The following is an 11,830-nucleotide window of genomic DNA, read 5'->3' on the forward strand; positions in this document are numbered from 1 at the left end:
ATCATTGACAGAAGACACAGCAAAAAAACATTTGGTAAGAGCATTACAGATTTTATTCCTAAAACAACATACTTCAATTTTATTTTTACCTCAAAAAAATCTACAAAGCAATTAGGCTAACAGCTCAACGTTAACTGATTAGATGCATAAATTGTTGATGGTCCACGTTCCTCTGCCTAGAGAAGCAGGTGTCCAGCCACAACTTGCGTGTGGGGAATGCCTGAGGAAACTTCTGCACGAGTTCCCTGAGCTCCTGGGAGTAGGAGGAACCGACAGAATATTCATCACCATCACCTCCATCATAAGAGTCATTATCACCCCAGTCAACATCATCACCCTCATCATTCTAACTGCATCAGGGCCGGCCCAAGGCACAAGCGAACTAAGAAGCTGCTTAAGGCCCCTGTGGCTACCAGAGGACCCCCAAGAGCAAATGAAATTACAGTTTCATGTATTATGTAAAAATATATATATTCTTTTTTTTTATCGGTAACAATAAGCGACGCTGAGGGGCCCTCAAATCAATTTTGCTTAAGGCCCCATAAAGGCTTGGGCCGGCCCTGAACTGCATCATGACATTAGGCCTACATAACTGCTGAAGCGTTGTGGCTAGTAGGCTACACAACTTGACTTTGTGCAAACATTCTAGGGCCAGTTGTTGAAGTGATCTGATCGGATTACGCTTTTGGATTGGATCAAATCTTGAAAATGAGTTGTTCAAAAACAAATGGATTCTAAAACAAAAGGATTCTAAAATGTATATCACGTAATGCAATCTTGGTTTTGATCTGGATCAAACCTTCAATATGTGTTGTTCAAAACTTTTTAAAATGTAGGATTGGGATACCTTTGATCCATAAAATCAAGATCCCAGCAGAATGGTGGATTCAGGGTGGATTTAAGCAACAAAATGTAATAAAACTTGAAATTAGTCAGAGAACTACATTTGTATCATGTAATTTGTACACATTTATATGTAAGAGCAGAAGTACAGATTATTCTGGCAGAGGAACAAATCACTCTTTCCCAACTTCAGCAAACCAAAGCCAAACTTGAGATCCGCCTCCAAAAAGTAGAGTATCAAAAAGCTGGTCTCTCCACAACCGAGGACTAACTTTGAAAGTTCTTAAATTTAGTTATTTATTGGACATTTAACCTTTTTTTTCAGATTTTGAAACACACGTAGTACGTAGTCTTTTACAACACTGGGAATCCAGATTTGGTCATCTTGAAAAAGATGTATCTGGATCAGGGTGATCCAATCCAATGTTGCTTTGAAAAACGGATTACCTGATCCTGGATGGCAAACATGGGATTTCAAAATCCAGATAATTCTGATCCAGATTACATTTTTTAAACAACTGGCCCCTGGAGATAATTACTCAAAACATAACGAAATACTAGCAACAGTCCACTCACCTGTGCGTGGATGGGACTTTCCACCTCGGCGACAATGTGTGTGACCTCTGAACTCATGACCTCCTCCTCCTCGCCATCATACGTGGGCCAGGGTTAAGGAGCAGGCTGACAACAGACTTATCAAGACTTATCAAACAAGCAGACCTCAAACTTTTAATTTGGGTGCGAAATACACCCCCCCCCCTCATCTGCTTCAAGGGTGTATTAATAAGTGAATGTACTCAACTTAGCAGATGCTTTTAATAATAATAAATAATAATAGTATTTATAATGCACTTTATATTAACTAAAATCTCAAAATGCGACAGGTAAAAAGCAAGAAAGGGCAAATTTAATTGAATAAAAACAATCATTTCAACCAAAAAAGGAAAAGCTAAAGAAAAACTGAGAAAAAAAGAAGATAAAAAGATAAAGCTTTTATCCTAATGTCACGTGCAGGGGGGGTTTGAACCAGCAACCTCTTGATCTGCACGCTCTACCACCGAGCTAAACCCATCCCATGGACACATCCATGGGTAAATTCATGTTCATCTACAGAGGTTAGATTTAAAAACATATGATAGGAAGCCTTCCAGCGAAATACCAGCACAGGCAGCTGTGGTGAAGGATATGACAGAAGGTAACGAGCCAGCCGCTTCCGCTCCGAGGCAGCCAGGTTGTAGAAGAAGACGTGAACTCCCTTCATGAAGTCAGGCAGGCCGGAGCCTCCAGGGCCCCCCTCACACTCCTCCTCCTCCCCCGCACTGGGCCCGTCCGATCCTGGGGACCGCGCCGGAGACAACGCCCCTCCTGTGGAGCTACCGGGTACTGCTGCCTGTGTAGCCTTAGCAGACGCGGTCCTGCTGTAGTAGTATCTAATAAGCAGTTCAGGTAAGGCGACATAAACACAACCAACCCAAAAAGAAAACAATAACATTTCGACGGTTTTGGATGGAAGCCAGGTATTTAGACACACGCGTTTGTTCAACGACGCCGTGGCACAGTGAAGTGTTGCGGTGCTGTGAGGATACATGGAGGTGGACACACCCTGGGACGACAGGTGCTTTCTGATCAGCCTCTCAGTCCCATACCAGTTAAACCCTTTGGTGGAGTGGCCGATCCTCGGCAAGTGAACGCTCGCTAAAAGAACAGAGGGAGAAGAAAGAGTGGTGACTTGCCTCAACGGGAAACGAATGACTCCATATATCCGTTCGCACCACAAAGGATTGGCTTGAATGTTTGAGTGACACTTGTGATCGACTGTGATTGATCGGAGTTCATTTCTGCGTCGCTCCTTTGGCATCGGGCCCGCACGCAACGGTGAGATCAGACGCTACCTTTTTTCCGTCTCGCCTCAAGAGAGATTGTCTTGAGGGATTCCTCGAGGGATTGCAGCAGGATACCAGACAGGTTGTTGGCCTGATCTCTGTGCTGTGCCACTGCCAGGGCCAGCTGTGGTGGTGACAGAGCCGTACAAAACCATGTCATTAAGAGAATTCCTTTGAATTGTTGTGTTATTTCGCTTCCATGGAAAACTAGAGCATGTTGATGTTGGCCTAATATATATTATTAGTCCATCCGACACTTGTTGCACAAGCCACCTTATTTGCAATATTGCCCATTCATATTCCTATTATTGTTTTTATATATCTTTTATTTATATTTTATAATTTACATTGTTTTATTTTTTAGATTGTTAGATCCTAGGATAAGTTAAGACTACTGTATTTTATACTTTTTAATTGAAGATCCATATATGTTTATTGTTTGCACCTTCCGGCCACAGTAAATGCTTGTTTGTGTAAACCTACATGGCGAATTAAACCAAACTCTGATTCTCTGATTCTGATTATGTCGGGCTGCGGTTGCATGTGTTCTTGGCTAGCTGTAGTGTAATCGTTTAGCAGATGTTTTCACCCCTCTGCTCTCTGACACACAACTCACATGGTCTCGGCCATCCAGTCTGGACTGTCGGTCGTCTATCGGGAACAGCAGCACACGCCCGAGTTCCAGATCTTGAACAAGACGGCGAAGAAAAAAAACAGGACATACAAGGACAAACCTGTTAAGAGCTGCAATGGCCTGTGCCTGCTGATCCACTGTGGTGTACACTACATGTCTTTGGGACTGAGGTGTAGAGTACACATTAGGGAGTAGTTAACCCACTAGGTGGTTAGGAGTATACATACTTAGGTGTGGTGTACATACTGGGTAGGTAGGAGAGTACACATTAGGGAGTAGTTAACCCACTAGGTGGTTAGGAGTATACATACTTAGGTGTGGTGTACATACTGGGTAGGTAGGAGAGTACACAGTAAGGTGTGGTGTAAACACCAGGTACTAGGTAGGAGTCTCTGGGACTGTGACCACATCTCACCCTTCATCTTTCCTGCCAGCTCGTACTGTTTGCGTGGCTCATCGGAACGTGTCTCCAGTGCTGAGAACAGCCCGCCCCTGCCCCACCTTCCGGAGTCATCTACGAGCCAACAACAGCCAACATCAGGGAGCCAACAGAAACACAACGCAGACAACACGCTTCGGTGCCCCTACTGTTCTCCCAGATAATTGAAAGCAGAAAACGCCGACTGTTCGACACTATCTCTGCTTTTAGAGTATCTGGGAGAATATGGCCGAGAATACGGGTTGACATACCAACACAGTGTACTATGATGGCGTCACCGCCGGTGGCATGCGGATGAGTCACGTCCCCCAGCACGTAGCGGATGGCCGTGTGCTCGGAATCTGTGGAGGAGATGCTGCCGTCCTCCTCCTCCTCTTCCTCGCTTTCCCCCGAGGGTAAGCACCTGGATCTGTACCCGCAAGATTCCCACCACGCCATCCTGCATGAGACCCCGAACACAGACACCCCCCCCACACACACACACACACACACACGCACACGAACACACCTCAACGGTTAAAGTCCGAGGAGAGGCGGGCCTTCTCAGGTGTGTACAGCTGCTTCCTTACTTCTTCTTCTGTTTCTGCTCCTGCTGGTTCCTCTTCCTGTCCTCCAGTAGCTTGGCCCTCTTGGCCGCAGCCTCCTGCCCCCTCTTCCTCCTCGCCTCCAGCTCTGCCTCGCTCAGGATCTTCCTCTTCCTTGGCGCCAGCCCCAGACGCCCCGCCAGAGAGCCCTGATATTACCCACAATGCAACAGCCTCAAGCTGGGATACGAGCAACACGCTTTGATGTAACCAGTGTTGTGCATGAACGAGTACATTTTTATGAGAACGATGAACTGAACGCAACTTATATGACACATAATGAATTTGAATGGTGAACACGTTCATATTATCTGAGGTCTGGCTAAAACATTACGGAACATTGACGCGCAGACAGGGGGGGCGTGCTTACTTGTGTGTGGTAGCTACATGTGTTTCTTGTGTGTGTGTGTGTATGTATGTGTGTAGCGGAGGCAGCTTACTCCAGCGTTGTGGCGCAGAGCGCGCCCCTCTCGTCCTGCCTCGTCCTGCCCCTCCAGCTGTTCCTCCAGCAGCTTCTCAAAGCTGCGCTGGTCCTCAGAGCTGGGGTCCCTGGAGTAGTCTCTCCCCTCAAAGCAGTACATGTGGTCTGGAGGACACAGAGGTGGTGAGGAGGTTCCACCCAGCTCAACGAAGCAAAGCTCCAACCTGCCATGCTGCGTAAACTGTTCCGTGGGTTCGAGGCCCACACTGATGTCCCATTGTAGCTTAATGGTTAGTGCTGGCCTCTCACATGGGAGATTCTCCGGGTTTGATTCTCGAATCAACGCAGTGGATACTCACTCTGGCTGTCGGGTTCGGAGTCCTCCTCTTCTACCCTGGGCAGGTCATCGTTGGATAGCCACTCCCCGCCCCGTGACGGACCCAGGATCAAACTTAGGTCCACTTCCTGGACCGTACTCTCCTCGGACGACAGCAGCTTGTCTACTCCGAACTTGAGGACCTCACTCAACTTTGGCCAAGAAACCAGAGAGAGCGAGGGAGTTAGTGAGATAGATATTAATGTCCTCTTTCCTCTATCACTTTCTTTCTGCAAATGGTAGAGAAAAATAGATGTGAGGAAATGGAACAGGAGAACTTCCAACTGCAGTAGTTAGAGAGGTGTGGCTGTCCGACGGTAGATGTCATGCAGTGTAGATGCATGCAGGACGCAGGCTGACTGCGGTTGCCAGGTTTGCACTGCGGTTGCCAGGTTTGCCTGACCTGAAGCCCGGCAGCAGCAGACTGGGCCTTCTCCAGCAGGGAGAAGCGGCCCTCCTCGATCACCGTGTTGGTGAGGCGCAGCTTGGACACGGCCCGGGAATACACAATCTCCTCCACCGTGTCTCTACCCAGGAGACGGATCACCTTCACAGCCCTGCGAGCATCACCAGCGATCACATGTACATTCGGATTTTATTTGATTTATTTTGCAGACGCAATGACTCAAAAGCTGTTTGGATAACTAGACACCAGGAACAGGAATCAACCGTGAGTTTTTTTGTTTGTTTGTTTTTTTGTGAGGAAAAAGCACCTCTGACTTCTTACCTGGTTTGACCAATGCGATGACAACGCGCAGCTGCCTGCAAGTCATTCTGGGGGTTGAAGTCGCTGTCCATGAAGATGACCGTGTCCGCAGCGGTCAGATTCATCCCTACTCCCCCTACACAGCGGACACAGGTGAACAAGCCCGGCTTAGACGGCGTGGGGAATGAACAATGCCAGGCCGTCAAAGCCTGGCATTGTTCATTCGGAGGATGTCTGTCAGAGCTTTTCAGAGAGAGACAGAAAGGGAACGAGATTGGGTGTCTTGCCACGCCTTATATAAGATGTCGACTCCAGTCACTGGTATGCAACAGCACAGTGCTGAACATCACGCAACTGAGAATTGCGTGAGAATTTTGCTTGCTACACAGAAGAGAAAAATCATGGGATTCGGGGTGATCTGAAAAAACGTAGAGGCAGCCTCTTTACTTTCATTATCTGCGTAAGAGCCAAGGAACTGCTAGCCTACAAACAGGACTTCCTGTCTACGTCTAATCTCTATGTGGCTTTTGCTGTTAACAGTCAGAGCTTAAGTAACAGATAAGGAAATCGGAGTACGCAGGTGATGGTGGTGGGAAAATCGATTTGAGGGAGGCTGTGACAGGAACAGAAGACGTAAATATACATATTTTGGCAGGGTAGGTGCAATAATTAAGATACAAATGTTGTTTGTTGTATGTTAGGGTGATGGTGACCGCCAACCTGCTCTGGTGCTGAGCAGGAAGACAAACACATCCTTGCTGCTGAAGTTCTTGATAGCCAGGTTCCTCTCCTCTCCTCTGACAGAGCCATCCAGGCGCTCGTAGCTGTATCCTGCACAGAAACAACCGCAGGAATGTATGATTAATACATGTGTACAAAACAAATAAAAGGTGGGTTATGGGGAGAATATGTTGGGGCCTGGGGAGAATATGTTGGGGCCTGTGAAGAAAAACTAAGCGTGAGCCAACGCTGTCAGAAATATTAATCTATCAAGCATTGCACAGTCAGTCGGTGAACAAGTTCAAGAAAGTTTATTGCTTGCGGCCGGTCCACAAGGAGACAAAAACATCACACGCCATTGTGCTACAAAGTTTGTCTGCTAGCATGTTGCGCCAGCTAGCTATTTAAGCAGAACCGCTCTTTACAGTCATTGGTTAAGACAAAGGCATGCAAATGTTCCATGGCTCTTCTTCATTGGCTCCTTGCATAGACCTGGCGCGCGTGGGTGCGTGCGTGTTAGAGTGCGTGCGTGTTTACGACATCAACCCTGATTGAAACACAACAGGATCTCTTGATGTCGTAAAAGCTCCCTCACATAAGTGTCAACAAATGGTCTCCAGACCTTGCACCCCATCTTAGTCCTTGTCAAACAGCATCTCCTTAAAACAAACAAACCCCCAACATCTTCTAGTCTGAACAAATGCTCACCCTTCCCCCAGGGTGATAAGACAGCCTAGAGTCTAGTTTGGGGGGCTCTGTTATCTGCTGACAAACTACTAAGCATCTGTATTATTATTCAGTATAAAACATCACATTCTTAATTTCTCCGACAAACGCCAATAACAAATTTATCATTAAGTATGATGCTGCCATTAATCTGTCAACCCGTGAAAGAAGTTGTCATACGCTTAAAAGCGTTCATCACTCACACAACTTTAGAAACACAGGGTACTGTAACCCCCCACACTAGACAGTCCTTGCCAAGGAGAACCCATCATTGAAGTGGTTTTCAGAGGGGAGGCCTACCTCGGTACTCCATGTAGTCCTGCACTATGTCCAGCATCCTGGTCAGCTGGGAGAACAGCAACACACGATGGCCCCTGGACAGACACATGGAAGCCAGGAAGTCACGAGAGACAAGTATAAACAGGGCTCCTCTTAAAAGAACGGTATTCTGTTGACAGAATTGTAACCTCTTGGCAATTGGGTAAGCAAATGATATAAGAGTATTATGTTGATATAATGGCAATCTGTTGGTTATTTGGTTATCTGTTAGTATGGCGATCAGATAGACTGATGATATTTTGGTCCTCGGGTGATCTGTTGATCTGCATCTGTTGATGTGCATTTAGGCAAGAGAGGTGGAGAAAGGACAGACCCTTCATGTAGATAGGACAGCATGCTGTCCAGCAGACAGAGCTTCCCACTGGCTTCGACAAGATGCTCCCCCATCACAAAGGGCTCAGGCTCCACACCTTCTCAGGCGGAGCGGGGGAGGAGAGCCAAGGGAGGAGGGGGGGGGGGCATGGAGGAAGGAAGAGAGGAGGGAGGCCGAGGGGGGGGAGTGATAAGAGGCAAGGTCAGCGCTCATGTGGCGAAAGCAAGTTCCTCCTCGACCCCGTGATGAAGTGGCAACAGCGGCGGGCCCTCACCGTCAAACAGGTAGGGATGGTCCACGCACTTCCTCAGCTGCATCAGGATATTCAACAGTCGTGTCTTGCCGGCCTCCTCACGTCCGAAGGCATCTGGAGATGCAAAACAAAACAAACTCACTCACTCACTCACTCACTCAACTGGTCCCTTAACCTTCTCCGACCGATCTCAGGCAAAAGCACCCAGGTACAGATCACCCGTCCGGCCGACCGGCCTCACCGCGGTCCTTCATCAGGAGCGCCTTGTAGTACTTCTTCTGCAGGGCTGACATGCCGTGGTACACCACCAGCTCTGTCTTCCTGGGCAGGTCGGCAGCCACCTCGGCCTTCACCCTGCGCAGCAGGAAGGGCTGCAGGATGCTCTGGAGATCGCTGGCTGGGGACAGAAGTGCGGGAGTGACCACAGGAGACTCTATTGGGCCGATGATTCTACCCTGCACCATGAAGATTCGTTTCATTTGAAGCTGACTCGATGACATTCGATTCCGTTCCACACACTTTGCTAATCCCGATGTAAATTCAAACGGCGGAAACTCGAGAGCGACAAAAACAAGTTGTAACTATGACAGCGCCACAGGCTGATTTCATGTATTGTGTTGAGCGGATGATATAGCTCTGTCATTCATGGAGTGTTGAGAGAAGATCAGCGGGTTGCGCAGCAGCATACCAAGAGAAGGTTGGGACTGTACGTGGGCGTACGTGTCAACAAAGTTGTCCTTCTCGTCGGCGGCGAAAAGGCTGGGCTGGATGAAGTTGAGCAGGGAGTAGACCTCCAGCAGGTTGTTCTGGATGGGGGTCCCAGTCAACAGGACTCTAAAGCCCACAGAAAACTGAGAGGGAGGGAGGGAGGGAGGGAGGGAGGGAGGGAGGGAGGGAGGGAGGGAGGGAGGGAGGGAGGGAGGGAGGGAGGGAGGGAGGGAGGGAGGGAGGGAGGGAGGGAGGGAGGGAGGGAGGGAGGGAGGGAGGGAGGGAGGGAGGGAGGGAGGGAGGGAGGGAGGGAGGGAGGGAGGGAGGGAGGGAGGGAGGGAGGGAGGGAGGGAGGGAGGGAGGGAGGGAGGGAGGGAGGGAGGGAGGGAGGGAGGCAGGATGAGTAGTGTGAGGGGATTGGAGGTGGGGGACCCTGCAAAGGTAGTTCTGATACCTCAGTCAGGGTTTTGTGCAACAACGAGTTCTGATTCTTCAGCCTGTGGGCCTCGTCTACAACGAGAATCTTCCATTTCCGCCTTAAGGAAAGAGCAACGCAAAATGTGTTTATTAAACTATGATTCATTGTCATTCAAAGTATTATTGCTGTGCATTCTGTAGGAAACAAACATCATCACTCACTTCTTTAAGAACGTGGCGTCTTTGAGACACAGCTGACAAAGGAAAGACGGAGTCCAACCAATTAACAACAACACAACTCAATCAATAACAGATACAAATCCAACAACATATAAAAAAAGGGTGTTAAATTGGATACATAAAGACAGGTGCATTTATTTACAATATCGGGACATGCCATTAAGGATCACCTCATAGGTAGTCAGCAGAACCTGAAAGTCCATGGTGTCCATGTTTCTCTGTAGCTCCGCCCTCGTGTCCTTGTCTCCAGTGTAACTCAAAACCGTCAGCCCTGGAGAAAAACTAAGGAGATCACAGACGTATGAAAAACATTGTGTTTGGCCCGCTGCCAAAAGAACAATCAAATTCCTGGAGATTGCATCAATCTTTCATATTTGACACTGTATTCATTTAGCAGATGCTTTTATGGAAAGTGACATAAAACAGGGCATATATACAGTACAGGAAGAACCTTTGGAACCGCAGTCATGCTCTCCCCCCAGTACCGTAGAGAGAGCATGTACTGTACACCTCCCTGTCCAGAACACAAACTTTGGAATAGTCTCCCCCCAGTGGCAGTACCAGGACATGTTTATAAAGCTGTCTAGTTACCAGGATAAACAGACAGCAGAGAGTATTCTTAACCGAAAATCAAGGGGTGAGTGAAGAATTGTGCATCCTCTATTAATTGCAGAAATGCTTACTGTTGTTCCAGTAGTAGTGTATGGATGTGGGTCTAATCTGTGTCCAATAAAAAGTAGGTTTACTCTGTATATGCTGTATATCTTTAGACTACTATCTGACATCCTCCTTCACCATAAAACTCGTGTTTGCTGTGTTGCCAAACCACCGTTTCATCTCTGTTCTCCAGTTGTCCATGACAGAGAGCGGGCTGAGCACCAGAAACGGCCCCTTGATCCCCATCGCTCCGCTCATGTACACCAGCAGAGAGATGGTCTGTGGGAGGAGTAAAACACAGACACACAGTCACCGTCTACTCCAAATCATAGTCTGCTCTTGCACAGTGACATCTTTTTTTTTTTTTTTTTTTTTTTTGCATGAGAGTGACGGGTTGCCGTGCCAACACCTGACAAGTCTTGCCCAGACCCATTTCGTCCCCTAAAATGCATCCTTCTTGATTCTTAAGGCACTGAACGAGCCACCTCACTCCATCCAACTGATACGTTCTCAGCGTTATCCCTGAGGAGACACGACCGAGTTCATGTTAGAAGACAGGTATATTTAAGACCGCTGTTCTGGAGAAGTCAGCTCCTCTGTTCCCCCTTCCTTGTGCGAATTCAGTACGTTTTCTCTTGTTGATTGGTTGAGCTGAATGTGATTTATATAATCTTGTGTGTTGGCTTAGAGTGTACTCCACCTACTTTCCAGGATACACATGAGGATACTCATCTTTCATTCATTATTTTACATTGATCATCGTGTGTTATACTTTTCATCTATGCACCTGTCTTTTACACTGAGAACACGGGGGGAACAGTCTTCCCTGGAGGCCTGCGGAAAGAGGTTCCACCCCCGTATATTACAGTCTGGCCATTTATAAAACAATACAGTGATGCTGGTTATGTATGTTGCTGTAATCATTATTGATTATACAAGTTGCATCTGTACATCAGACTGTAATATAAACACACGAGATTATATAAATCACATTGAGCTCAACCAAGCAACAAGAGAAAACGTAATGACGTTGAGCACGCGCAAGGAAGAGGGAACAGGGGAACCTGGAACACCGGTATTTGGACCACACCAATGGTGCAGCTGTAAAGTTATGTAAACAGTTAGCCTACTGCTCATTCTTTTCTATCGCTCGTTCTTACAGACCAGCCACCAACTAGATCATCAAGGCTGCCACTGTTTATATCATGTATATAGTCTATTTGGTTTACATAGCCTACATTCGGGATACAACTGCTGTGTCAGTAATGAAGTAATTAATTAATTAAAGTCAATACCTTGCAAGCCCCATTTCTGCAAGTCGCTTTCGCCAAGATTTATCGTCGGTTTATCTGGCACACTGTCTTTTACTTTCTGAGTGAAACTTGTCATATTATTTTCCGATTTGAACAAACTTTTGTATTTAACTAACTATAGTAAGAAATATATTCTCTGCGTCAAGCGCCAAAGTTTGCTTAGAATGTGACTTCCGCATCCGATGGTCACATGGGTGTGCACGTTTTGATAAGATAGTCACCATCATCGCAACACCCCCCATTGGACTCAGGGTAAGA

The 11,830-nt window shown here is 47.3% G+C and overlaps 1 protein-coding gene across 1 annotated transcript; it reads right to left on the reverse strand.

The window, feature by feature from the left end:
* Window positions 1–30: 30 nt before the first annotated feature.
* On the reverse strand, window positions 31–11,752 carry chd1l (chromodomain helicase DNA binding protein 1-like). The gene is made up of 25 exons (XM_084676252.1): window positions 11,555–11,752; window positions 10,669–10,781; window positions 10,432–10,538; window positions 9,773–9,884; window positions 9,585–9,616; window positions 9,400–9,481; window positions 8,926–9,088; window positions 8,479–8,634; window positions 8,259–8,351; window positions 7,985–8,081; window positions 7,633–7,706; window positions 6,607–6,717; window positions 5,908–6,022; window positions 5,584–5,737; window positions 5,164–5,332; window positions 4,824–4,969; window positions 4,369–4,532; window positions 4,051–4,238; window positions 3,776–3,874; window positions 3,343–3,413; window positions 2,736–2,850; window positions 2,430–2,538; window positions 2,031–2,273; window positions 1,420–1,501; window positions 31–253 (listed from the first exon to the last, which is right to left on the reverse strand). The coding sequence occupies exons 1-25, from the start codon at window positions 11,646–11,648 to the stop codon at window positions 131–133; spliced, it is 3,012 nt and encodes a 1,003-aa protein (XP_084532378.1). The 5' UTR covers window positions 11,649–11,752; the 3' UTR covers window positions 31–130.
* Between the last annotated feature and the right edge of the window lie 78 nt (window positions 11,753–11,830).

The sequence above is a fragment of the Hypomesus nipponensis genome, chromosome 16, assembly GCF_054491055.1.
Source record: "Hypomesus nipponensis isolate SF chromosome 16, ASM5449105v1, whole genome shotgun sequence".
Taxonomy (NCBI): domain Eukaryota; kingdom Metazoa; phylum Chordata; class Actinopteri; order Osmeriformes; family Osmeridae; genus Hypomesus; species Hypomesus nipponensis.